The 27323-nt window shown below is 42.8% G+C and overlaps 1 protein-coding gene across 7 annotated transcripts in view; it reads right to left on the bottom strand.

Moving 5' to 3' along the window:
• Nucleotides 1-6969: 6969 nt before the first annotated feature.
• The window catches only part of HORMAD2 (HORMA domain containing 2), a 35698-nt gene continuing 15344 nt past the window's right edge, over nt 6970-27323 (bottom strand). For 5 of the 7 annotated variants that reach the window (XM_056326724.1, XM_056326693.1, XM_056326717.1 and 2 more), the window contains 10 exons: nt 26374-26437; nt 25316-25352; nt 24003-24023; nt 23242-23268; nt 21803-21870; nt 18711-18862; nt 17907-18160; nt 16954-17062; nt 15806-15867; nt 6970-7626 (listed from right to left, as the gene is read on the bottom strand). In XM_056326724.1, coding sequence (XP_056182699.1) covers nt 7510-7626; nt 15806-15867; nt 16954-17062; nt 17907-18160; nt 18711-18862; nt 21803-21870; nt 23242-23268; nt 24003-24023; nt 25316-25352; nt 26374-26437 — 911 coding nt within the window. In that variant the 3' untranslated portion in view covers nt 6970-7509. The remainder of the gene's footprint in view (nt 7627-15805; nt 15868-16953; nt 17063-17906; nt 18161-18710; nt 18863-21802; nt 21871-23241; nt 23269-24002; nt 24024-25315; nt 25353-26373; nt 26438-27323) is intronic. The other 2 variants (XM_056326698.1, XM_056326705.1) reach the window with 2 other exon arrangements.

The following is a 27323-nucleotide window of genomic DNA, read 5'->3' on the forward strand; positions in this document are numbered from 1 at the left end:
TTAAACTTCTCCCTCTTTATAGCAGGAATAAAGATGCCCAACCTCCTTTGCAAAGAATCTTGTGATCCGCAGATGAAGTAAGTGCTGATGGATTAATGAAATTAAGTGTTGGAAAGCGGAGGAAATACCAATGGCAAGACATTGAAAAAACCCAAGCCTGCCCACAGGCAGCATTTCCTGCCTCGGTGATGTGTGTGGGCCTGACTATGACACAAGCAAAGCCCTCGTGACGTAACAACAAGGAGCTCTCGGCACGCTACTGTGAGATCACAGCAAGTCTGAACAAGAGCCACAACGCTTCAGTCCAACACAGTTTCCTCAGCTCGAGAAGCCCAAGCGGCAAGGCGCTCGTGGAGTGACTTCAAAGGCATCCTGACATCAGCAAACCCACCCTTCGCCTTCCCACCGGCATGGCCGCAGGTTTGTGGAGTTTCACACACTGTGCTCCAGGAGCAATTATCAAAGCACTTGAGTCATGAGAAGCCTCACTGACCGTTACTGAGTACTTCTTTGTTCAACGTGGAAGGATGCCCAGGCAGAAATATCTGACTTCCACATCTCTTTCCTAACAGAGCTTCTTACACAGTAAGCTCTGTTGCTGGGCTATAGGGAATTTTTGTCCCAGGCTTCTTGACGTGATCTTTTTCAGACAGAAAATCCTGACTCATGAAGCAGTGACGTTGAATATACTGCTGTGTAAGGCCTGATACAATTAGATACTTGGCACTGGCTTGCTCCTAATCCAGCCAAGGAGAATATATGCATTTTTGAGAACTGAATATTTTTATTTTCTACTTTAAAGTGAAGGGCAGAGGAGGGAAGCCTTAGCAATGCCTTAGTAATGAGGGTCACCCAAATACAGTCAATGTCTCCCACTGGATAGTTAAATAAGCGAAATGAAAAAATAATGGTTTTCCCTTTTCCTTTGCAATCAGTGGCCAAATATGCTGATTCTCTTCCGGAATGAGCAGCTGCCAATTTCAGAGAAGAAAATCTCTTGTAGCCAAGTAGCTCAGCTCTTACATTCTCTCAAACAGCCTGGGAAAAAGGAAGCTGGCCAGCCAATCGGCTAAATAATTTCTGAAAATAAGTAGGTAATGGCCCTCCAAAACAGCACCGACATGGCAAGTTTACTTGCAAACTGATGACTCTTTTAAAGCAGAAAATCGACACATCCATGTCAAATCCTTGCTCGCACTTGGACCTCTTTCGCAGAAACATTGAGGACTGACTGTGGGTCCACTTTCCAAGTCACTAAAAGCTTTTAAGCACACAAAGCTTCCCCAGATGTTACGCAAGCAGCAAACATCTTTGGAAGAGCCCATGTGGCCTTATCCAAAACGTACAGAAATGCTGAGAGTGTTTGAGGCTTTTTCTGGATATTCCTGCCTCAAAGCTTCAGGTTAATCTCTCTGTGCCGCATTTTAAAAATAAAAAATAAATGCTGTCAGGCAACCGGCTCAATTCTTTTTTTTACTTCAGTGTAATTCCACTGCATCGGCGGGGAAACCAGGTAACGGCCAAACAACCGCAAGCCAGAGGAAATATTTGGTTGTGTACAGGCAACTACGCTTTGTCTAGATGTCATGCTTACCAATATCTTCCACGCATCTGAGGTCTGCCCTGATTCAGAATCTCTTTACAATGGAATAACACCAAGATTGTTTCGGGGGAGTTTTGCCATCTGCTGTGCTACAGTTTCCTGCTACTCTTGAAGTTGGCCCACATGGAGGTTGGTGCCAACACAAGAGGTCCCTGTCCCTGTCCACAGCCCCTGAGCTTGTTTTCACCATTCCCCTCGCACCATCAGCAGCCCGCTGGCCACGAGGTGAGCCGGACCAGGGAAAGGTTCTGGCTGAAAACTAGCCCAACAAATAAGTAGCCGATCTACGCTTTTAGAGGAACAAACAGATAATGCAGAGGTCATAAGTTACCTGTGCTGTCCCTTCCCAGCTCTCTGCTTAAGGGACACAGCTAGGAATCACTGAAGCCCTGCTGATGCCTGTTTTTATGGCCTAGAAGGAACAATCAGTGGCAAGTAATTGCCTCCACTGAACAAGATCCAGTCATTAGTAATAGGGGGATGAGGTGCTGAAAAGCTGTAGCAGAGGACAGCTGGAGACATGTGAGCAGAGTTCATCAAAGGTCTCAGATGCCAGGGTGGAACAGCAGAGAGAAAAAACCCTTTATTTCTATGCAAGTAGAGCTCCTTCATTCTGGAAATACTGGTTATTAATTGAACTGCATCCCATGATGCTGTTTTATTAATGCTGTGGAAGCACCTAGAAACATTCGACAAGATCAAAGTCCTGTAATAGCAGCTCCTGCAAGGGCTCCTGAAATGTGGCTCTTGTCCCCAAAGGCCAGCGCTCTGTACAGTGGGTGAAGAGTGGAAAGGGGGGAGACCTTCAGCATACCACTGAATGCCCCCACTGGGGTATGCAGAGAGGTCTCCCGCATCCCAGTGCTCTGCCTCACTCACAGGGACATGCAGTTTCAATTTACTGGTTAGACTGAACTTCTAAGAAAAAGTCTTCAGGGACAAAAAGCAACTGTCCCTCGGGCTCTCCTGACAAGTCCCTGAGCCACGGCTGCATCTGTACCACCTGCTCGGGCTGACATTCACTGTTCTGAGGCTGGCAAAGGCTTGGGTAGATTCTAGCCAACTCAAAATGCCACTTTGTTTTCTAGAGACACCATTTTCCTGTGTTTTAGACAGTCTTACCCTCTGTTACTGAAAAAAGGTCTGTGTGTAATTCAAGGTCAATTTACTGCACAAAGCGCTTGGTTTCCTGTTATCAAGCCTAGACTTTCATCAGAATAAACATCCCCTCACTGCACGTCCTGTAAAGAAATACAAGTAATACGAACAGAATATATCATGCCATGCTTGTAAAAGAAACCGGTACCTTATATTTGCCTACCACATCCCCCTTCTCCCACTTTCTCAAAGTCCTCCACAGCAGGTCTTGGGTGCTTTCCTGTAAACAGCAGCAACAGGCCTTGAACCTGTTCCATAACAAAGATCCCCTCCTTAAAAAGGTGCTCAATGCAGAGCTAAATCATGAGCTAATCAGACAAGAAAACATCAAGAGGCATGCACAGGGAACCCTTAGCCCTTCCAAAACAAAGGCAACGTAAATGGGGACAGCTGTATTATTTCTTTACAACTGGACCACACCATCACTGTGTTGAGCCCTGTGATCACGGCTAAAGTGTCTTAACTCCTTCTTAATTCCTATTTTTCTAGCATATAAACGACAAACTCCACAGCAAGGTATTTAGAAGATGTCACAAGGCAGCCAAACGATTCTGCATTAGAACAGTAGGTCATTGATGCTCTGGGAAACGCTGTACAGGCACGTCTGGCACACAGATACCCAGGGTGGCATTTCCTATGGAAAACTCCTGTGAGGCTTCGGAATCTCAGCCTCTGCTTAAAGGAAAGATATACGTGCTAGCCTGACTTAAATTAGCCTTGGAAACTGGTCATGGAAAATGTGCCAGCTCAGATGCAAATCCCTCTTACTTACCTCGTGATGACAACAAAAGCCTGATGAAATTTTACTCATCCATTAACAAAAAAGATTCTTCCCAGCGACACACGTGGGTGGGATTCCAGTAGGGTGACATTATGCTTTTGGCACAAGGACCTTGGCCCCCAAGAATGGCAACCCTGTGGCATGACAAATGCAGGCACTTCACTGCAGCAGGCCACAACCACATACTTTACCTGCTGACTCAAGAGGAAGAATGCAGAATTAAAGTTCCAGCCAAAATCCCGAGATGGTAATCTCGTGGAACAGCTCTTCAGGTAAAGATTTATGATTGGAATTATGCTTGTGAAAATACAGCTGATTTCTAATCACATTTATAGCAAGGTATATGCAAGGTATTTCACTGATATCGTTTCAGAAATCCACTGGAGGAAAAAATGATCGCTTAGCTCATTTGGACAGTGTTACAGTACGATTTTTGTATCACCACCACAGATAAAGATCCCTCCACGCTCCACTGAAATCAATGGCAAAACTCTAACTCTCCTGTTTTAAGTGTGAAATGATCTCGATTTCTCCTGCTCCTGTGTTGTTTCATTTCTTCTCCCTGCTGTCCTTCCAAAACTGAAAGCAGCAGCAGTCAGATCAGATGATTTCCTAGATCACACGTGGCAATGGAAATCCCGAAAGAATCCTGTTTTCAGGTGAAAAACGAATGTCGACACCTGTCCGTAAGGTTACCGAGCAGTACCAGGGGCTGGGGTTATTTTCTTGTTGAGGACAGTGTATTTAAGGATGTGGTTGAGACAATGCATTTTCCGTTTGACTTCAGTTTGACTTTCAGTTTGAAACAGAGATACTACTCTTCTTGTTAAACACTATCCCAGAAACAAGGAAGAATTTTTAGAAGCACCGCCAACCTGTTTGTGGCTCGGCAGGTTAAGAATATCCACGTTACGTCTATTAAAAAGCCTGTGGTCACAATAAACGGGAAAGGGTTCCCCTTCTTCGCTGATTTTCTGAAAAACCCTGTGAAGCATTCACTTTCTCCTTACAGAATGTTCCCGATATTCTCCTTTTTAAAGCAGCTTGTAATCTTTAATTGCTGTTCGTATCTTAGGGGTAGATCAAAGGGAGGATGTCTGATTCTTTGTATTAGTCACTACTACATTAGCACAAAGATCACATATTCATTTATTTTGGTGTAAGAGGTAACAGTCTCCTTTCACTGCACGCACATAATTACTGTAAGCAAGCATTCAGGGGACTTGCCAAATGATGCATGGGGGGAGGAGGAGAATCTTTGAAGAAAATTGTTCAAACGTAATTTAGTTCACCAATTGGCAAGAGACCGTTACTAACGAATCGCTTCTGTTTTATGTCAGTAGTGAATCAGGTTGATGATGTGTAACATACATTAAGTCAGTTAATGAGTATTAACTAGAAATGCGACTGAAACACAAGAAAAAGGTTTTTTTACCTTTAGCTAGCCAAGCAGAATTGCTAATAAATAAAAGGATATGTGTAAGTGGCTTATATGATTCCAATCTGCAGTTGAAAGACTTTTCTTAGAATCTGATGGTAACCACAAGTTTGTGGGAAAGAAAAATCAGACGCTTACTGTGGCAGTTCATCACAAATTACTTTATTTCTAACCAAGCCTGAAATGAAAATGACTAAAAGTCATTACCGTAAAATAGCTGATTAGAAGCCAATGTGAACTGAGACAGTGAGTCTCTGGCCATGGCTACAAGATCAAGACATCATGCAACCAACTAAGCTGTGGCTTTACTTCGTAGTGTCCGTGTGCACACTACTCTTACTATATGGTAACACAAGAAAGTTTACTGCACTTTCATTGTGGGACTTTGCATCTTCCAGCATGCACCAAGCGAGCTGGCATGCCCCTAAGCCTTGTGGCATCATGTGTATAGGAGAAAGACTAATTTGCTGGAGTATCCATAATCACAGACAGGTTTGACTTTCTCCTACGCGCACGACGCAACAACACGACAAGGGTTTTGGTGCAGGCAGGAGTCAGTGGGCTGAAGGAGTATGGAAGCCACGCAGTCTAGCAGTGCCAGGGCACAGCTTTCAGGTCAAGGCAGGTCCTGAGCTGTAGCTGTTCTGTGAAGAACGCAGGCCTCCTGTGGATGTGCAGGCGTGAGAGCAAATACCATTACAAAATCTGGGCAGAAGGAAGATTTCTGGTTTGCTCTGGCATGTGAACAAACTGGCTTATTAGGCCACAGGTGCAAAAATGAGAACACAGGACTGAAAGCGAGGATAAAATGGAGAACTCTCATGTTCTGCAAGTTTTGTGAAATAGGCATCAAGCCATGAAAACTGCCAGACACTGCTGCAGGCTCAGGGACAGTCAGTGGTCTGTCTGCCTTGGGCCGAGTAAGGACAGCTGTGGTATTAGCATTAGGATTGCAATGCATTACTCAGCTACCTGGAGAAGGAGGCCGACTGAACATCTAGGGGTGTTCAGTTCCAGCATTATCTCCACTCCGTCAGCCGTTTCCAGCCTGGCTTTCAACTCTGGCTAACCAGAGTAAAAGCAGAAAGAAGACGCATCAATCCCCACCTCCTGGTAGCTTTTGTCTAGCCAAGGAAAGATCACTGTTTCAGCAGTGAGAAAGATCCCTGATGTCTGGAGCCAACTTTAAGTACTGCCACAGCAGAAGGCACATTAATGGTGATAGGGAACCCCGTGTGTCAAGTGACGGCACTGGTCACTGAGGTCCTTCAATCACTATGGGTCAGATACTTGACAAGTGACATGAGGATCACATGGCTTTCTGTGGAGCAGTCTGACATACACCACGAAAAAAACACCTCACATCCACAACCACCGCCGCTCTTCAAGTCCTGTCTTGAAAAACCTTTGTTGCATCGCTGACATGTCAGGGATGCTGCTACACTACTGGGTGCATTACTCTGTTGTGCTCCCATGCTTTTATTTCCCCATCACTGTAACATTTGAACGCTTCAGGCAATCAACATTACGTTGGGAAAAAGGTGCACTACATTTCCTTCTTAACTGTTTCATATCTTGGTATCTCTTTTGCGATGCATATAAAGTAATGCAAAGGCTATCCCCTGAACACCTTTTATAAAACACCTAAGACCAATTAAGACCATTTTGCTCCTCCCACTCCAGCAATAGCCAGTAGGTCTTGACAGAGTGCCTGCCAGGCAACCTACACGGCACAAAGCACAGCACTTTTGCTCGGAGGGGCACAGAATTTTTTCTTTTGTTGCTGTTGTTCTCCTTACCAGTATTTGCAACCACAAGGTACCTTTATCAAAGTTAGGTTTTAAATGCAGTGTATTGCAACATAATTTATATCACACAACTGTCTAAGCCCCTTGGTACATGGTGGGTTGCTGTTTTAGAAATAAGCTGATAATATAGTCATAGCAACACTACTTGCAGAGTCAGAAAAAAAAATTCAGCACCAGCAGAAAATGTGTATAGATTACTTTATCTCTGTATTCAATATAGATAAAAACCCTTCTTTGAAAAAAAAAAAATCTATGCTCTGGAAACAGTAGATAGGACAACATTAAACACAGTCTAGCAAATCACGAGACTTGTTGCTTGCTGGCATTGATACCTTAAGAGAGTTCATCCTGGACCAGTGCCACAAATTATTGACAACATATCGGCAAAGGACAGCCCAGCCACAGAGGAGGAAATTTAGCTAGTGGGAGGGGGCATGTGTGAGGGACAGACACAGAGAGAAGGAAACACACAGACACCATGGAATCATAAATCCTCAACTTTAGAACATCAAACAAGTGCTGTTGGTTGACATTGTCATGTCATGACATGTCACTGTCGTGACAATTATGGTGCTTGTTGACCCTTCTCAATCCAGAGTTTTCACTAGACAAATAAACATATAGAAATACATGCGGTATGTGGAAGAACTAAATACTGGAAGAGAGTAAAGGTCTTTACTAGTCAGATGACAATGCAAACTCACACCTTCCAAAATGTGTGTCAGAATGAACATGATTTCCTGCCTTCCAGAAGCAGCTCCTCTGGTTCACTGACCTTCCTTTTCTTCTTGGGTCCTGTTACCTCTTCCTGGCTAGGTGCAAGGCTCATGCAGCTTATCTGTAAGAACCATCAGAAACAGTGATCATTCTCACAGTACAGGCTCCTGCTAGATGAGTCAAGAAACACAACTTCCCAAATTACAGTGTGTTTTCCTGGATCCTCTTGGGTTTCTTCAGTGTGATCCTCTTCTCCAGAAGAACAATTAGGCAAGGAATCAAAACTGGAATACTGGATGGAATTGGGTCTGTAAGATTTGTGAAAGCAACAGGTTCAGCTTCAGGGACAGAGAATGGTTTTGGTGGCACAAGGAATAGTATCCACCTCTCCACTGCTGACAGAAAATACCAGGAGCAAGGAGACCTTTGAGAAATATAATCACTTATAGGGCATAGCCTGTTTCAGCAACCTCAGATAATCATAAAAGTTAGGTAAAAGAAGGGGGGTACTTATATCAAATTTGCAGTCACTGGAAACAGCCTTTCAGAAGGAGACATACAGTACCTCTGTTTGCACATCAGGGAATTTCAACACAAGTTGGCTGATCTCAGACTTCAAAGACTACCAGTGAGTCTGTGAACAAACCTAGGCAAAAAGCAAGCTTTTTTCCAAGAGGCTTAATCTCCCTCTAGAAAGACACAAACCTCCCTCAAAAATATTCAGAGGCCTACAAACCAAAAGGTTAAAAAACACGGGTAAATATATGCTATCATACAAATGGGTCATCAGTACAGGCAATTCAGACAGACCACAGAGAGGTGGACAGCCAGAGCAACAGTTGAAGTGTTGGCTGTGCCAAGTGACAGACTCACTTATTCTCGTTATCACATAACATATTTATATTTTTACAATAATAATCTGGAGCTGCAGAGCGTAACACATGTTGTTGCCCACCCAGAAGGGACAAAGCACACAGTCTGGCAATGTAACCTCTCTTGCTCTCACTGGATCTGAGCTGAAGGGACACACCACAGCATACTGCTTCACTTTTGCCTCCAAAAGAAAGTTCATTTGGATGAAAGTAAGGTGAACGAAGAGGAAAAAGAGTGCTAACTGAGCTCCTGCTCCAAAACAGGAGTACCTTACTCCAGTTTCACCATAAAACATGGGGAACCCTGTAACTGAGGCAGGATAAACACAAGGAGTTAATACAGAGCTATTCCAGAATGCATCCTGGAGACAAGAACAAGGTCTCCAGATTACAAGATGTAGTCATCACAGAATTCCTCACTCACGTCATCAAGGCTTTCTTTCTATCTGACCTTGGTATGAGGCTTTGGTAATCTCTACATAGCAATGGCCTTTCTAATGTGTGAAAGAATTCTGATTGTGGATTAACAGCAAAACAGTTTGAAACAATCTCACTTTGCCTCTCTATCATGTTTCAAATTGTTTTTCCACCCCTCTTCCCTCCTCTTCATTATGAGCAACACAATGTTGCTTAATGTAGAAAGTACAATATCCTTTCCAAAAAAACAGAGAAAACAAGAATCTGCCAAAGTGAGACGGGCAGGTTCTCCTTCATCCTGCACACTCAGGCTAACAAAACTGCCAATGCTGCCCAAGGCGTATTTGCTTGAGGAAAGAGCGATGAGTGGTTCTCTGTGTTACAGCTCCTGACCTGGTATCCAGCTGCTCAAATTGGCATTTTAGGCTGTTATTTACTTTGCTCTCCCTGGCATCGTTTTAACCTGCCTACTTCCTTTTATGAAGTAAAGGGCCCAGAAGGGGGAAACACTGCATCCCAAAACTCTCCAGTGCTAACACAGCTGTAGGGTTTGTACCCTGTCCTGCTGGCCACACAATAAAGTAAAGCAATGATCCCCCGTCTCCTGGGCCCCAGTCACCTGAATAAGGCAGCTCTCCTGTTTTCACCTAAACCACATGAAGAGAGCATTTCTTCTGTTGAGGAATGGATTTTCTGTAGCACAGACAACTACTCAGTAAAGTTTTTTCCCTTTTCTGCTCCTCCTAAATTTTCTGCATGGATAGGATCTTTTTGAGGTGGGAGAAATAGCCTCAATGAGCAGCTGCTCACGCAGAGTCCACTGCAGCTCTCCCAGTTTTCCTCTCTTTTACCACCGGGAGCATTACCATCCTCTCCTTTACCACAGGGAGCATGACCACCTAACAGGAACCTGAGATTAGAAGAGTAAAAACATCTATGTACGCCATCAAGTGCTCTAGACAAGCACTATTCATCTATTGAATAAATCAAATGTCAACTACGTGATGTACTTCACCGAAGCCAGCATGTCCCATCCTGCCCAGCTACAAGTGCATGCAGGAACTCAGAGCAAGAAACAGACCCCATGTCCAACTTCCAGGTCCCATCCTTAATCAAACACTCAAGCATCTTCCCCAGAAACGCTGGTCTAAATGGGATTAAGTCAGATCCCACGTATGTTTATTTGACTTTAACCAGAAAGTAAACCTCTTAAAACGGTGTGGTGAAAAGCAGGAAATCCCTCCCATTGACTAAACATACAATCAAAGCCTCCAGAAGTTGATTAATTCTAATTTTTCCCATGTACTGGGATGCTTGACTTAGAATAACTAGTGGGAGAGCTTGCACTGTATGAATGTTGGGGTTTTGTCTTACACAACCACTGCAGGCCCTCGGCTCCACTGATAAGCCAGCTGCTATAAAAGCATGTAAGACAGGGCCCAGGCCCTCGCATGCTTACCCTGCAAAGGGACCACGCTGACAACAGGACAGGTGGGACAAGTCCAGATCAAGTAGGAAAGACAGGAACAGATCTATGACCTCTTGAGCCCAAGGTGCAGTTCCAGGTCTAGATCACACCATGAACACACAGTGAGTTTGAATCTCCTGTTTTACAGTACTGTACTACATGTAAAAAAGTAATATTTTGCCACAGAATTTTTCTGTAAAAATACAGCTAACTTGTGAATCATACAAGTGTTACTAATATCTGGCAAAAAACTAACAGGACAGCTGCACATTGTCTGGAGAAGATATCAGGCTAAAAATAGATTAGACTTAGATTAAAGCCTTCCCAAGGCAGACTGGTGGATGAAACAGAATGAGCAGACCACAGCTACACTGCTATTCTTAGATAGACAAAATCAGGACCTAGTTTTGTGCTCTGCAATTTTCAGTCCCCAGTGTCCCCACGTATTCCGGCAAAAAATCCCCAGCATAAATTGAAGCAAATTTACAGCTCTTCTGACATGTGCTTTGCTTCCCAAGGCATCCTATGTAGGAAAGCTAAAATTGCACAAGAGCATTCGACTGTGTCCCTCTTTGTCCCTGGCTTGCCACATGCTGAGGTTTGTTACTTGGCAAATTTTACATCCTCAGAAGAGTTCCCTTTGTCAGGGACATGGAGTGTTTAGTTTGGTACCTTGTAACTATCCTGACAATTTCAGAAGCACATTAATGTCAAAAGAAGTCCAGTTCCATCAAGCATGCTAGAAGAATAAGGACAGAGATCCAAGACTTAAATGTTGAAATAAGGCAAAACGATCCTCAGGTGTCAGGGCAATAAACAATATCTGCAGGGGATGTCTATCATCATCAGGAAACTTTAATCAGAGAAAGTCAGTGCCTGACGTATGCTGTGATTTCAGCTGCAGCTTACATTGACTCAATAGCACAGCAAATGTTTGCCACTTTCACAAATCAAGCCAGTGACTCTTTTAAATTGATCCCCTAGGAGTTGAGGCATCCCTGGTGAACAGCTACTTCTCTCTGGTTGAACGCAGTAATTCCCACCTACTCACTGACAGCTGGCTGCTCCACGCTCTCCAAGCACAGTAAAGATCAAGATATGTCATGGTGTCCAGTGAAAGGACAAGAGGAAATGGACACAAACCGAAATACAGGAAATTCCATTTAAACGTAAGGACAATCTGGTGGGGTTTTTTTACTGTGAGGGCAATCTAACACTGGCACAAGTCATCCAGGGAGGTTGTGGAGTCTCCACCATTGAAGATATTCAACACCTGACTGGACAAGTCATGAGAAACCTCCTCTACTTCAACCTGCTTTGAGCAGGAAGTTGGACATGATGATCTCCAGTTGTCCCTGCTGTTCTGTGAAGGCGGCACAGTGGTTAATCACCCAATGCAGGGCTCAGCACTGGTCTCTTATCAGTTCCCGGTAAAGCAATCCCACTGACATCAGTGGAATTAATCGTGATTTTCATCTGTGCGAATGGAGGAGAATCATGCTGGTTAGCATGAAAGCCAATTTATGCAGGTGGAAGAATGAAAGACACTCACTGTGGTGCTTCTGTGGAACCTTGCCACATTTTTGTCCCCAGGAAGCCATGCCAACACATCACTGACTACCACTAGTCCTCTTCCTTTTTCCATAGCTCACTGTTAAAATCTTTGACATTTAACGTAACTTCTTTTTCACGAACTGGAAGTCTCACAGGCCTACTCTGTACTTCACGTATCTTGTAGCATTTAAAGGAGTAATGAACATTTTTTTCCAGAGTGAAAAAAAATAAATAAAATTCTTCCAAAATACCTGCTGAAAAAAAAAAAATCATCAGTCTCTCTCCTTATAATCTCTTCCAGGGCTTTCAATCATACTATACACTGCCATGCAGGCCATTCCGATTGCCAGATCACAATCCAAAACGCCTCCCAAAACCAGCAGCCTTCCCCCGTAAGATTACAGCATTGTAACCAAGGAGGCAAAGAGCAGCTGACACTCCTGCCTACTAGGCTGCTACCCAGCTTAGTCCCTCACGGGATACTAGATCTGTCCAATTTTAATTTATGCAGATTTCTCTAGAGGGTCTGGTTGCTAGCACGTATGTTATGAACATACATAAAGGCAGCCAGCACGGAAGCATCATGTCTTCCCACGGATGTCCCTGGAGTAGCTGTCAGGGAATCTGAGGGCACAAGGGTTAAATCTCCCCAGATCTGCGGGGTGATGGGCCTCACCTCTGGACGAAGAGATCACTAGGAGACTGCTTCCTGCACACTAGACAGGGATAACTCATGCAAGGGATGAATGGCCCCAAGATACAGCTAAGGATCTGACGCGAATTAAGAGAAGCCAGGAATTTCCTGACCTCCCTGTCTCACTCCTCCCAGAATGGCCTGAGCTCACAGGAAGGAGAGAGGCAAGCTCATCTCTGCATCTTTCTCTCTTCATTGTTTGGGTCTGTGTAGCCTCAGCTGGTTTGGAGGAGAAAATGTTCTGGGAACTTCTCATCAGATACAGCTCTCTTGATAGACAGTTAGAGATAAACCTTTCTTTTTTTTTTTTCCTTTTCTGCAAAAGTTCAAGATAATGACATTGCCACAGAAAAATGCTTTCCTATTGCTCTGCAAATGGCAGGCTTCACCCTTCAACTGCTTTCTGTCATGGCAATTTTAAAAGTGGTTTGCCTGGGAAAAATCAGACAACAAAGGTCTTGATCTCCAAGCTGTTATTCTGCAATTACTCGTGCTGACCTTCACTTTCAGACAGAAGCTGTGTACAGCACAGAAGCTCAGCAAAGGCACAAGAGTCTCTGTCAGGGTAACCACAGCCCTGGGCACCAACAAGACACTGCTCACTGGCAAACATGACAGGTATTACTTGCAATGTGTCATCCATGAGACTGTGTTCACACTGGCTTCCATCACTGCCACAGTTCCTCGGAGAAAGAGGACATGGCCAGGTAGCCAAGTCTTCTGCATGAGGAGCAGCAGCTGGAGGCCAGACAGGCTACCCTCTGAGCTCTAAAACAGCGCTGATTTACAACATTTAGGTATGAATCTCTCCCTAGACATCTAACTTGCAGACAGCTCCAGTTAAGAGAGCTAATCCGCATGGCAGAAGTATGCCTACAGCAGGCAGTGAATCTAAGTGCAGAGATCCCTGAGCTATCATTGATTGAAACTGGTATGTCCACACAATGCCAAGTGTCAACATACTTCCTCATGTCCCACAGCACCCTAGTAGCATAAGCACGGCCAGTCTAGCAGCATAAGCAGTGTCTGGCGCTAGCTAATGAAGCCAGAAACTTGGGAGGCAGAGCTGGCTTGTACTGTGCTGATACGGCCACACCACTTCCAGCTCTGGCGCAGGCTCGGTCAGGGGCGATTCAGGGCTCTCTGCACGGCTGCTTCACTGTGCAGTGAGACTCTGCTCTAAGGACCACCCCAGAACTTCAGCCCACAGCTTCCTGATGGGAGATAAAAGCCTGCAGAGGCGTCCACATGGTCAGATTTTACTCATCTTCTAGTTCTGTTTCATTCCAAACTCATTCCACAGCAACATGTTTACTTACATGAAGACAAAGCTGACCAAAATCAATTTGCAGGATGAGAACATTAAAGGATTCACAAAAGGATAAAGGAATATGCTGAAGAATTCAAGAAGTTATCTTAAGTTCAGTGCAGGACCCCATTCTCATCAGCAGATTTCTACAAGCTAAACCAATGGGCTCACACACTGAGCTAATTAAACTCTGAAAACTGGGAAAAAACAAGTCACTTTGGAGACCTTATAGCTCTTCAAAGCAAAGACCTTCTCTGAACACACCTGACACTTGGAAAAGGCTACTTCTTGACTGTACTGTAGTCTGGATAGCAACAAGATGTTCACGTTCATAACCCAATAGTACTACTTCTACCCATCTTTTACCTATACTTGACCCTGTCCGATAATACCCAACTCAGACTTCCCATCCACCCAAGCTTTTCCTCATTTTTCAAGACAAACTTCACTCACCAGTTCGGCTTCCTGATTCAAGTGGAATACACAATGGTCATTTGTTTTAACCACTTCCCTCAGAAAAGAAGGGAAAGTCCCTCTCATATGGAAAATAGTGTCAAAGTTTTATTAGCACTGGCTTTGCAATGACAATTTAAACTAGTGACTTGACTTTGTTTTTCCCTAAACCAACTGAAATATTAGCCAGCTTCTAAGCTATGATGGTTTGAAAAATAGTATCAAAGAATACATGAAAAAAAACCCTCTGCCATGCAGAATCTACCAGGCAGAGGGCTTGGGAGGTTTTTTTTATTTTTTTGTTTTAAGTCTTTGGAAGCATACAATGGATAAAGTGACTCTTCCATTTTTCAGCAACTAATACTGTTTCCACCACCTTCAGACACTCTCACTATTGCTACTGTATTCTAATGAAATTCACATGCTGCAAGGGAGAGGTGTCTGGTGCTCTGATCACAAGTGACAGACCCAAAAGAATGGCAGAGCATGAATCAGTGGGGCAACCATGAGTTACAAACAAAAAAGGGTCCTGTTTTCACACAGACAACAGAATAAACAACAATCAGAAGTGAACTGGAGGATGTGACAAAAAAAAAAATGTGGTTAGTTTGAAAAATACCAGCCTGTGCGCAGTTAATTCTAAGATTCAGTCAAGGCAAATACTTCACAGATGCCTTTTGAATGACATATTAAGTTGCTGTCTGGGTTAGACACCCCGGGATTCTTTTCAACAGAGGCGGGGAAAATTTTAGTAGCAATTTCCTATTCTCATTAACTTACTCTGTAAAGATTCAGTTTCTGAACATTCAAGCTCACATGATTTTCAACTAATTTGAATGTGAGGAGGATCAAGTGGCAAGTCTGGTGGTATTCAGAGATTTGCCCTGTCACTGAAAAAACCTCTGCGCAAGCCCATGAATTCAAGCTCTGATTCTGACTCAGGGTTTAGCCTGGGCAGCCTTCAGGATGGAATTAATTTCACATAACTCTACTTATCTACATGGCTGGTCTACCCTAGTTCTTTGGGTTGCCCAAACAACCACTGAAAAAGAGATCAGCACCTCCAGGGGAAAATTCTTCCTATCCTAGAGAGGGAAGTACCTGTGACTCACATGTGGGGATAGTCTGGAAGTCAGAAAGGAGAGGTGAAGACCATGTTAGGCAACAGACAAACACATCCTTCAAACCTAAAACGGGGTAGTGATTTCAGAACCTTAATCCAAAAACACACAGAGGCAAACCAGCCTGGTTGAGACATTTAGTCTGCATGTGTAATTCATGAGTGCCAACTCCAGAGAGCAGTACAAAATTCTTGTACTGGATGTATGAAATAAGCTGACCATGGAAAGTTTCTTTCCTAAATACTTCCAGTTCATGCTTATATCCCTATGCTCTACTACTTCGTAGCCCCTATGTATTTCGATACTGCACAATAAATTCACTAATGTTATGCCATCCCAGATGACTTAATGTTCCATGGCAATGAATTCTACTTTTCCTGGCATATCTTAAGAGACACTGAAATGTTCTCACCTGCTGAGATTCCCTTGAGCAAGGCATCCTGCCTCTCTCCTTTATTCCCTTCTTCTTTCCACCTACAATCCAAACATCAAATCAAAATTAGCTCCGAAGTTAAGACACTATGTTTCATTGAAAAAAAATAATAATCCAGAAGCCTGACTAAACCACTGTAGCAAAATCCCTTGCCTGATCTGAAATTGTGTAACCTTTGCTCTCAGGCACTGCCAACACTGGCAGTTTATTCCTGGAAACAAAAGATTTCAGAATAAAGGGTGCATCTGAACATGCAACACATCAACTTGCAGCAGCTCCTATCAATTATACTTAAATTCAATTTTAACCTGGTTTTTAAGAAAACAAAGCTTATGCCTGCATATGTTCTGTCCAAGTGTGTGTTTGTTTGGGGAAGGAGCTGATCCTGGACTCAGAAGTATTGACCTTATTAGATAGTTTCAACAAAATTTGACGGAGGTTCCCAAAGCGCCTCAGTTTCATGAAGACAGGCAATGGTTAGAGGATGAAGATCCTCTTAATATCCCCAGAGTGGAAAAGGTGGCAGTACGAGTTCACCCTTTATTAGTCATTGGACAATCTGCAGGAGAAAGACCTGAAAAGGTGATTTCATAGGCAGGCAAGCTTCTTTATTCCACTGCCTGGGGATCTCAGGAATGCTATTTACCATTTTGTCACTAGATGGTATTGTTCCACAGGCTATATCTGAGAGCCTCAAAGGTCAAATACAGCATGGTATATCAGAAGCTATGTTGATTGAAGGAGAGAAAAGGCTTTTTTTTCATGTATGTTTTCATATATGGAAGTCATTAGCAAAATCAAATTGTAACAGCTAGAGGAAATGAGTTTTGGTGAAAACGTAGATAACGTAACTCAGTATCGATGAACTGTGCATTTCCTCCGTATCTGAAAAAAAAAATGTTGAGATAAAGTGGTGGAAAGATATTGATAAAAAAATGAACATTTCTGTCAACCAACCAAGCATATGCAAGTCCTTTATTGTAGTTCAGTCAATCTGATGTGACACAAAATTCAAATAGCTTGACAAACTCTGTTCATTCATTTCAAAGTAAGTGAGAAAACCTAAATATTATGCTAGGATACAGCCATGAGCACAAGCTCCTTCAGTTTTGAAACTGGGTGTTTACCTGTATTTTGAAGGCAAAAAGAAGATGCTTCCATCTCCCAGCCTGGATGGGTGTCCCTTTTGTCTTCTTCAAGCTTACTTGAATCTGCTCTGACAGACAGAGGGTGATTCTGTAAAGCAAATAATGTTTTTTCTTAACGGCATAACCTAAAAAATATGCCCAGGTAGCAAAGCCATGAACCCAGCACTAATAGGGATGAGAATTTTAGAGCTCCTCAGTGTTAAGGCCTTCCTTCCCCAAAGCCTACAGATGTTTCAAGACAGAAATTTTCTAATACAGAATTCCAACTTTCTTGTCTTCAGAAGTTAGTTATTTTGGGGTTTATTCCCTGGCATTGACTACCTAAAATTAAATTGTGAAGTCTGAGCTACCAGTCCAAGCTGCCCCTTCTGTCATTTTGGAGAGAGGCGCCACCAGAGGACCATTCATTTCAGCCTCCCTTTGTGTCAAAGGAAATCATCTGGCTTACCTGCTAAAGATGCCTCCTCCTCCACTTAGTGCAGAGGGGGGCCTGGAGAAATCAGACGCCACACACAACTTTCAGATGTCTAGAGTTAAGTGGAAGGAATCCCACATAACCACGCAGTGGAACATGGCTTAGTCCTGAGAAATGCCAAGCAGAAATTCAAAACCATTTGCAATTTTCTCCATTTTGTGCACATCTGTGTCTAAGTGTGCGTGTGTGCACACACACGTGTTAGATGTCTCTGTACAATCACTGCCCTCTTCTGGGAGAGCACACTAGACTCAGTAAATCAGTGGATATGCTGGAATGAATTCACTTTATGACTGTGGACTTCCAGCCTCAGCATTCAATCCACTGTAGCACTGCTGCCCAACACAAGCTGAACCCCTTATTAAACTAGGATTCTGAGAAAATGTTTCTTTTAAGGAGAGTGTTGCTAGATAGATGTCTCTCCTTCAGCAAGAACTGAATAGAGCGATTTCTATACCTTTGTGCTCTCCTCCTCTTCCTCTTCATCACAGTCTAACCCTTGATGGGAGATCTCAGTAGGGCCATTCTTCTGGATCAGGTTGCTTTCAACTGTCCCCATTCTTTTCTTTTCAGTTGTCACTCTCACTTTCATGAGGTGGAAGCCGGTGGAGACTGATCCTATGCTCAGGTTGACAGGATCGCCATCAAAAAACAGGTCACCAGAGCTGTCATCTTCCTTAAAGCCAGGGGGCTGGTAATCTTTGGGAGTTACTATACAGGGAGAAAGAACCCACTGACGTCAGAGAAATCAAGTTCCATCTCTCCTTAATCTGAGTTATGAAGAACAAGCATATACCAGCCTCAAGTAACAACATCAACTACTAAAAGGAAGAAGGGAGAGAATGCAAAGGGGAAAATGAGCTGAAATAAGTTGAGCAAATATTATTAGGAGCTCAAAAAACCAATGACTTTAGGATGTGGAGATACCATTAACATGCTTAACTTTCTGCAGCAGAACCTGACATTGCTTGTTCCTTAAAAAAAAAAAACAAAACAAAAACACAGTGAAGGAGAAGGATGTCTCTTTTTCACACTGCATGGCTATACTTCTTACATGGACGTTCAAACCTTTCTTAAAAAGCATCTGCCATCCCTGTGTGTCACAAGGCTTTACTACGTTTTACACCATTTTGCACTGTTATCAGCTAAGAGATTCTACCATTTCACCCTTCTATGCTTTATTTACTTTACAGGGACTCACGATTACTATAGAAACTGATGGAAAGGGAATTCCTCAGAGCACACACTGTTCTCTACCTACCATCATTGTAGTAGAGGAGTTTCATGGTCAGGATAATGTCATTGGGAAGCGGCCCAAGGTTTTGCATTAACAGGTAAAGTTTACAGATCAGGAGCCTGCTGGCCTGTTTAACGTCCTCACTGCACACCCCATTCATAAAGTTCATTTGGTTGCTACAGTCGGAAGAAGAATAACAGATTTGTTTTCCTCAGTCATGAATATTCACGATCTAATTACAAATACAGAGCACCCACTGACTTGTCTGAAACCACCAGTGACAAAGCTACAATGCCTTTATGTCATTTCCAGATAAACAGGGAAGTGAAACAGACTCCAGGGATGGGGTGGCATCAGCAAAACAACAGCTCACAACTAAGAGGCATGGCATTTACATTTGAACAGACTTTGTAGCTGGGGCAATGGACCCCATTATACAAATGTCATGACTCACTTGTTTGAACATGATTAAATTGGATCAAAGGACCATAAAACAAGTGCCTTTCACCTTAGCAATTTCAGGAATGAGAAGAATGAGGTGAGAATCCCATATAAAGCCGATTCATCACAGGGGTTATTTTCAAGTCCATTTTGCAGTTTGAAGAGAAGTGAATTGCATGTTCTCACTTCAATTCCATGTAAGAAAAACTAGCTCAGAAGCACATTTTTCAAAAGTGACTAAGGGGCATTCCTCTTACCTCCTTCACCGGTCCAAATGTCAGCTGGCTAGTCTAAGCAAGCAGTCTAGACTGACATAAACGTGTAACACAAGTGGGATAAATTCCCCTCTGGAGGAGTTTGTTGCTCTTGACTACAGAGGTAGATGACATGAGCAATTTAGATCAGCCAGCTAACTTTAGACTGTTGAAGACGGACTAGATGAATCACTACGTGATTAAGGAACTTAAACTTCCTTAACTTTGAATGAGAACGGGTCATTAAAAAAACACAGCTTCTTCCTTATGTCTTTGGAAGACCCCCTGGCAGGTGGATGACACTATATACAGGCTGGATGGTCCCTAACACAATCATCCCAAATGCTTCAAAGCAGCAGGCAACCTAAGAGAGCAGAGAGGATCCCAGGGCTGAATTGGACTGACTAAAGCGCTGGAAGGAACAGCTTAGTTAAGACTGATTTCCCCTTCCAATTGAAGCTTCCTGGCTCATGAAAATGGAGTGGCAGTTGAACAGCTTGACTTTCTAGGGTATGCAGGGTATGGTTTGATAGGCTCCAAACTGCCAACAGCAGAACTCTGTCCTGAGCACACTGTGCTATTAGATGAAATCCTGTATGTTCAGAAATGTACATCAAGCGAGAGGATAACTGCTGGCAATGCCTAAGCTGGAATAAAGAGAAGGCAGGCCTTCTCTTACACATCACCTTTACAGCTCTTGGAATTAGCGCAATAGGAATTATAAGGGGAAAAAAATATAAGTAAAAAGGAAAAAAAAAAAAAAAAAAAAAGAGAGATGTGACTTCCATAGGAATTAACAGGCCAATAAAATGGCTCAATATGGGAATAACATTGTGAGTTCGATGCAGTAGAATCAAAAGGTAGAATCTGAGGAACTGAACCTCTCTGAAGGACTGGGATCCATGGCAAGGAATTCCTCCAAAATCCATCTAAAATAAGGCAGAGACCATTTAGGAGAAAGTTTTCCTTTTCCCCTCAGATACGATGATGCAGATTCACACATCTCTCATGGAATGATTAACTCAGAGTTTGCATATAACAATAAATGTTGCAGGTGCATAAAAGCAGTGTTATCAGCTGAAGGAGCTGATAGCAAAGATGACATAAGATTCTGATCAGTGCCAGAATGTCAGTTTACCAGTGACTGCAGGTACACACATGATCCTGCAATAGCAGGGTCAGTCACTGAGGAAACAGAACAGAGCCCAGGAATCTGATGCCAAGGGCTTTGAAGCCTCAGAGCAGTAATGAGACTTCGATGGAGCAGATATAAACACAACAAGATTACTTAGCCTCCCCCTGGCCTGCACAATAGAGACACCAAGGGATGCCGAGTTCCGTTTGGGGACTCTTTTAATTTCTAGGAATAATGACCAGTCTGAGTAAGGCTTATTAAAAATCCAAAGAACCCAAGAGCCATCCATCATCTTTCAAATGCCAAAGGTCTCCTCTTCCCCTCGGTGTAGTGGGGACAACCGACAGCAGCTTCAGAGCAGAAACAGAGGGTACTGTCAACAGGACACTGCAGACTCAGACGTAGTTCAAATTTACCCAATAGAAAATTATTTTGTCACGTACTGCAAGCCATTTGGAAGTATTTAGAGAAAGAGCAGCAAATGGCACGCTACAGGAGCATTGTGGAGGAGTTTCCTGAGGAGCATACAAGACAGCAGAGCTCTCCTGCTGTACAGGCAGGTTCCAAGGCCCAAAGATCCATCTTTCACCAATGGCAACTGCAGAAGCAAACTAAGAACGGGTTCATTTTAATTTGCTTTGGTTATAGCCAACGGCCTTTGATAGTTACTTATTTTAAACTAGACAGGATTATGGCCTGCTAAACACAGCTCAAAAAATATCTAACAGACAGAGCAAGCCAAAAAGATGCAAAAAGCTGCAGCTTCCTGCCACACATTTTTCAGCACCAAGTCAGGCCTCATCAGCGAAAGTTCTCTCAGGTCACCCACGCAAGGCTGCTCAAGCAGAATACACGTATGCAAATGCCCTAGGAAAAAAAATCCTGGGCACAGGATCATGGTGAAAGGGATCAAACCTGAAAAAGCTTCATCTGAAAGCACAAGGCTGTTCTTGTGAAAGTGGAAGAACACTCGTTATTAGTTGAGCCAGCAGCAATCTCAACAACTGCGCTGGCTTCTGCATTGCTTCCCTGATTAGGACCATTTCTATACATTGTCCTTAACTCAGTTCTGGTGTACTTTAAGTGCCTCACTGTGCTACATAACAGCATTTGTACTCATTAGCTCAGCAGTTCGTATCCTGTAGGGTGAATATCCTCAACTCTGATGATATTTACAGCTGCTTAGCGACTCAGACATGCTCTATTCACCAAGTGCAGTTTCTTCTTATTGCTTGAGGAACACAGTTTTCACAATGTAATTCTGAGAAATAAACCCAAACCATTACCTGATGATGTCCATCTGGGGCACCTCCTTTTTGTACTTGAACTTGAATTGATACACTTCAGTCACTGTCTAGAGATTTAACAAGAGTGGGGAAAGAAAATGGGTCTCTTTCAGTAACAAGTGTAAAGATGTGCACTGAACTTCACAGTGTCCTTTCACAGCTCTATGCCAAAGCACAGCATTAATTTAATGACATAATAACAGCTTTAACTCTATTATTACTTGCATGGGATTTGGCAAATTTTCTTAACAACTACATCTTACCTAGCACTGAAAGAATCTCAAAAAAAAAAAAAAAAAGGACTTCCTGCTTCCTCCTCCTACTTCCTCTGTGGGCCTGACTCCCCAGCCCAAATCTCTAACAGGCACTGGGGCCAGCCAACCATTACAATGTATATGCGGCCTCCTTTAGAAAAAGGAAAAATGTGAGGCTTCATGGATGATGCAGTGTCACAAGGAAGCCTGGCCCAGTGTTCTGCATGGAGGCAAGGGCCTGAAGGACTCTTCCTACTAGGAAATACAAACAGTACTTCATGGGAAAAAGTTGTTGAATCTTCCTGGTCTCAGAGTTTTCCGAGGGAGATAAAAAAACTAGATGATTTTCCATTGAAAAGAAAAGGATCTGCTGTGATTTTAGAGAATAAAATAATTAGGAAGAACAGACAACTTCACCACAAGAGAAATGATCTATTGTAGTCCAATTCCATGCCTACAATTCACTTTTTCCAGAGACAATGAAGTCGATTAGTAGGAGCTTAGCTGAACCCTTAAATCTGAGTCTTCCTTACCCAGGCTTTTTACAGACTAAACTCTTGCTCCCTCCCCAGATACTGAGGTGCGACGCAGCAGAACTGTAATCAGGTGAGCAAAGATTCTGCTGCCATTCCCTGCACCTGCTCTGTGAGGATGCAGAACCTCACTTACATATCACACTACCCAGTCTCATTCCGTGTCCACCAGCTAGATGTAGACAAAAGAGAAACACAACAGAGAACACTGAAAGGATAAGGACAGGCACTATGCAACACATACATCCCAGGTATCAAGTGAGTCATAATTTCTGTCCTAAATATCTCTGCATGAAAAAACAACTCTCTTTTCAACACTGCTGTTAAAAAGATGGTTTGTAAAATAATTATTTTGAGCTTCCCATTTCTACTCTTAGGGAAAGAAAAACAAAATTGCGAACATGCCCATTAGTTGCCTGTTAACAGTCCTGCCTGAGGCCCTAGGTGGGCCTGCAGCCTAGTGCCTGGTAGGAGCGTTTGATCACAATCCAGCTCACTGAGCTGTCATTCTTGAGTGAAGGCAGAAGAAGAGAAACAGGGTCACCAAGCAGCTATGTCAGGGTAGAATTTAAGCCTGCAAGTCCTGTCTGAATACAAATCTACTCACCCATGCCTTCAGTTGCCTCAAAGATTAATTAAGACTCTTTCTTACCTCCGGTTCCTTGGGATCGGTGTAAATCTGTATAAGAAAGCACAGTGAGGGCATTCTCCCCTTGGATAACTTGAACCAGTGAAAAGTGACTAAATGATATTTTCATTTTACAGCAGAGATTATACTATCTTTAGCATGGGATCTGAGAAAGGAATGGCTGAGAAACACTCTTCCTCTATCAGCAGTCAATGCTTACCACTTCAAAGACAGGTAGAAGACACTCATCTGTGTAATTGTGGAGGAATGAGGTTAATTCCCATTCCAACCTTCACAGGCAACTGTTGATGCCTGAGATTTAACTAGTGAGATTATGCACAGAATAGATGCATAGCATAGCTCTTGGTGCTCTACAAAGGACCACAGCAAAGGACTTGCTATTTAACCACCAGTGTGTGGTTTCTTCAGGATCAGATTAATAAGGAGGACTCTTCTGCAGGGGGAAATGGGAGAACACACAGCAGCTTCCAAGAGTGGAGGCAAAAGTTTAAAGGAAGCAATGATATGAAGCACGTGAAAGCACTTCTAGGAGTTCAAGGATGCATGTAAGGCCTCAGTGAGAAGCCTGACATACCGAGAAAAACATTCCCACGCAGCCTAGGAAGTTCATATTTACCATATTTAAGAAAGGTCACTGCTCTATTAAAAACCACATACATTTTTACTTCCCCTAAAAAAAGGCACAAATGGGTTGACACAACCTTGATTCCATATTTCTTTCAAGTAGGGTGGGGAAGAAAAACGCCTTGTATTCGTTTACTTACTGCGAGAACAGCACTGTGTAACTAAGAAGGGAAAACCAAAACAAAACACAAAATCAAAATCTAACCTTAGCGGGCAAGGAAAAGACAGACCTATCACAATCTACTGCCTACATACAGTGAAGGAATAGATACATTCAACGAGCTGAGTTCAAAACCTTCATGCAGATCGTTCATAGCACAGCATCAGCAACACCTAGTGGCCAGTTTGCTTGGCTTTACTTGCAATTTCCCAATAAAACAACTGCACGCTCAGACTTCTCTCTTGGGACTCTTTCTAAACAAATCTCCAAAGGCTATGCTGATTTAACACTCTTTTACAAGAGCACCCATCGCTACTGAAGACTAATATTTGCTATCTGCTATGAAACTCCCAAAAGGTACTTAATTTATCCTTTAGCAAAAGAATGTACATGGGGCTACTCTCGAAAACAATCCTAGAACATGGATTAAATATCTATGGTTTTTCCTTAAACCTTGCCAAATAAAAATTAATTTATGTCTCCCATAAATAGCAGAGGACTAAATACCTCCTAGAGCTGCCAGCCAGCAATAAACAGAATTCACAACATTTTGAATTATCTTATGCACAGTGACAGTTGTACTGATGTATAAGAGCCCATCTGATCATCAGCACTGAAACTAACACCACTTCACTTGATCTAGATGAGAGTTGGTTTGATGAACAGTGCTGACAGAGATGACAACACTCGGTGCTTTTTGCTGTGCAGAGCAGTTTTTACGTGAGAATCAGCAAGGAATTTGATTACTTATATAGCCGATTTTGTACCGGAACCAGTTACATACCCTACTTGATGAGTTACTTTCCAAAAAAGGTAATAAATTCTGAACCCAAGAGAAAAGGCAGGAGGGTTAGAGAAGATGAGAAGAAGGGTAAATACATGGGGAAAGGAGATGGAGGAAAACAGAAGCACAGAAGAACCTCTCTCAAGGAAACAGGCACAGAGATCAAGATCCCAGCTTTGACTGGCAGTGTCTCTATCCAGACCTTAGAGAATGCAAACATAGAACACAGAACTACGGGAAATCCATTTCAGGCTGTAAATTAGTTCACACACCACGCACAAGCAAGCCTAGAGAGCAACAGCAGTTATTATTTGGGCTCAAGGAATAAAATCCCAAATCTCACATGTATATATACTCAGGGAAGGCTCTTCCCCCTATCCCACAGCTGTAAATGTGTGGTGTGTGCAAGCAAGATCACTACAAAAATACAAAGCAGGAATCGAAGGATAGTTTTGTCCATATTTTATGAAGAAATAGGAAGCTTCATTAAAAAACATGAAAAAACTTACATACTTCTTCTCCAAAGCATCAAAACAACCTTGAATCCTGTCAGGCAAAAAAACATGTCAATACTAACCAGCAATATTTTATCTCCTGATCTGTAAACACACACTCATTAGATGCAGTTTAAAGTGCATTTTTTTTTTTTTAATTAAGACAACACAGCTAGCAACATTCTGGGCTTGTAAAGTCCTTTTCAGGTCAATCATCATAAAAGCACTGCCCTCCCTTCTGCATTTGTGCATTGTTTATACTTCTAGGGCCATATCCTGTCAGCCTGAAGCCCACTTAAATCCTGACAAAGACAAGGATTCGAGGCCTGAGGCTGGCTGCAGTGGCTCTCTACTCAGTGCTCTATTCTAGCTCCCCAGCTTGATCTCTGATGGCTCTTTTCCCATTGGCCTTGTACAGAACTTGCCTAAAACTTCAATCTGAATGTAGCCTGACGTGTCCAGTCTTGTAAACTTCTGTTATCTCATGCATAGTTTATAGCTATGGATTTTCTCAAAGTAAGGCGTATTATTTGAGGTAGTAACGGTCAGATATTTACTCTTTGAGTCAAAGGATGTGCAGCAAAGTATCTCCCTAGCACATCAAAGTCAGACTCTTTGCTTGTTGGGAACATGCCAACTCTGAAATACATCCTGAAAGAAGCTGTAGGGTACTCAGACACACAATATCCAGGGAGATAAAATATTGTACATACTAAAAAACAAGCTACAAGTATCCCTATAAAAGTGAAGCTAGACAAGACTAAACAACAACAGAATCAATCTTATGATTTTCTTTACCCTCTCTCCGTACCTATGCTGCCTGTGTATGCTCTGGGGCCTGACCATGACCTCACTACAGTCAACACTTCAACAGACCTTTAACTCACATGATCTTGGTCAGCTAATTCTGTCTTGCTTACGCAGAGGGCCAAGCACACATGCTGCAGCAGGGGGAGTTGCACTGGCACAGTTGGTAGTGCTACTGAGCACAATATTTCAGGAAGAAGAATGTGAGGGGTAGATGTCGTGCTATTCAGCACAATCTTGTCTTAGTTTCACTGTTACTCACTTACCACTTGACTATCTGCAACGATCCCAGACAGCTTTTATCTTCTCGGAGAATTTTTAGACAGAGGTCTGCAAAACCAGATTTAGCACACAGTTACAATCCTTATCACAGCTGTTGGGCAAACACTGAAACTAACCCTTCCTTTTTTGGATAAAATGCTTTATCTGGAGGTCCTTCCTGAGCAGAAGTCTTGGTTTTCCACTGAGTCTCAGGTGGGCTGATAAAAGTTTAATGTTGTGTTTTCAAATGTCAAAACTTTCTTCAGATGCTCTGGGCTCTCCCAGAAAAGTGCTAGTTATGGCTTAATTTCAAAACACCAGCAGCTGCCATGCTCTACTCCTTCCTTTTCTCCGCTCCCATCTATTCCACCATTCTCAAACAACACCTTCACTTCTGCATTCAGACCTCACCAACATGCGTATGAGGCAAATGACTGTGCTGAGAATAAACTACTTCTGTTAAGCTTTTCCACACAGCCCCTTCTACCTTTGTTTTCAGGTGTTCAGAATGGCAAGAGGAAACCTGTCCTGCAAATGACAGGATTCAGCCAAGGAGCCCTCAAAGGTGTGAGCAGGACAGATGTTAACATCCTTGATCAAAAAGGCACTTGAAAGACCTGATATTTGATTACAAAGACTAGTGGCTTTTCAGGGTTAGGTGATCAAGAGCCAATTTGGGATTTCCTGTGCCCTCAACCAAGTCCACAAAGTGCATGTGACCAATGTTTCAGGACAACGAACTACATAAGTAAAATGTGGAAATTGATTGGAATGCATGGAGATATTTCACACCCTACTAACAAATCTCAAATGAACATAAAGATGTTGATGCATCATTAATTCTTGTGATTCTATGACAAGACTTTGGTTCTTAAAGTTCCTTTTTTTCTTAAAGTTCTGATTCCCAAAGCACATGTGGTCATGTGAGAACATTTTCACAGGAAAAAAAGCCCAA

This window comes from Falco biarmicus, chromosome 1 (assembly GCF_023638135.1).
Source record: "Falco biarmicus isolate bFalBia1 chromosome 1, bFalBia1.pri, whole genome shotgun sequence".
Classification (NCBI taxonomy): Eukaryota; Metazoa; Chordata; class Aves; order Falconiformes; family Falconidae; genus Falco; species Falco biarmicus.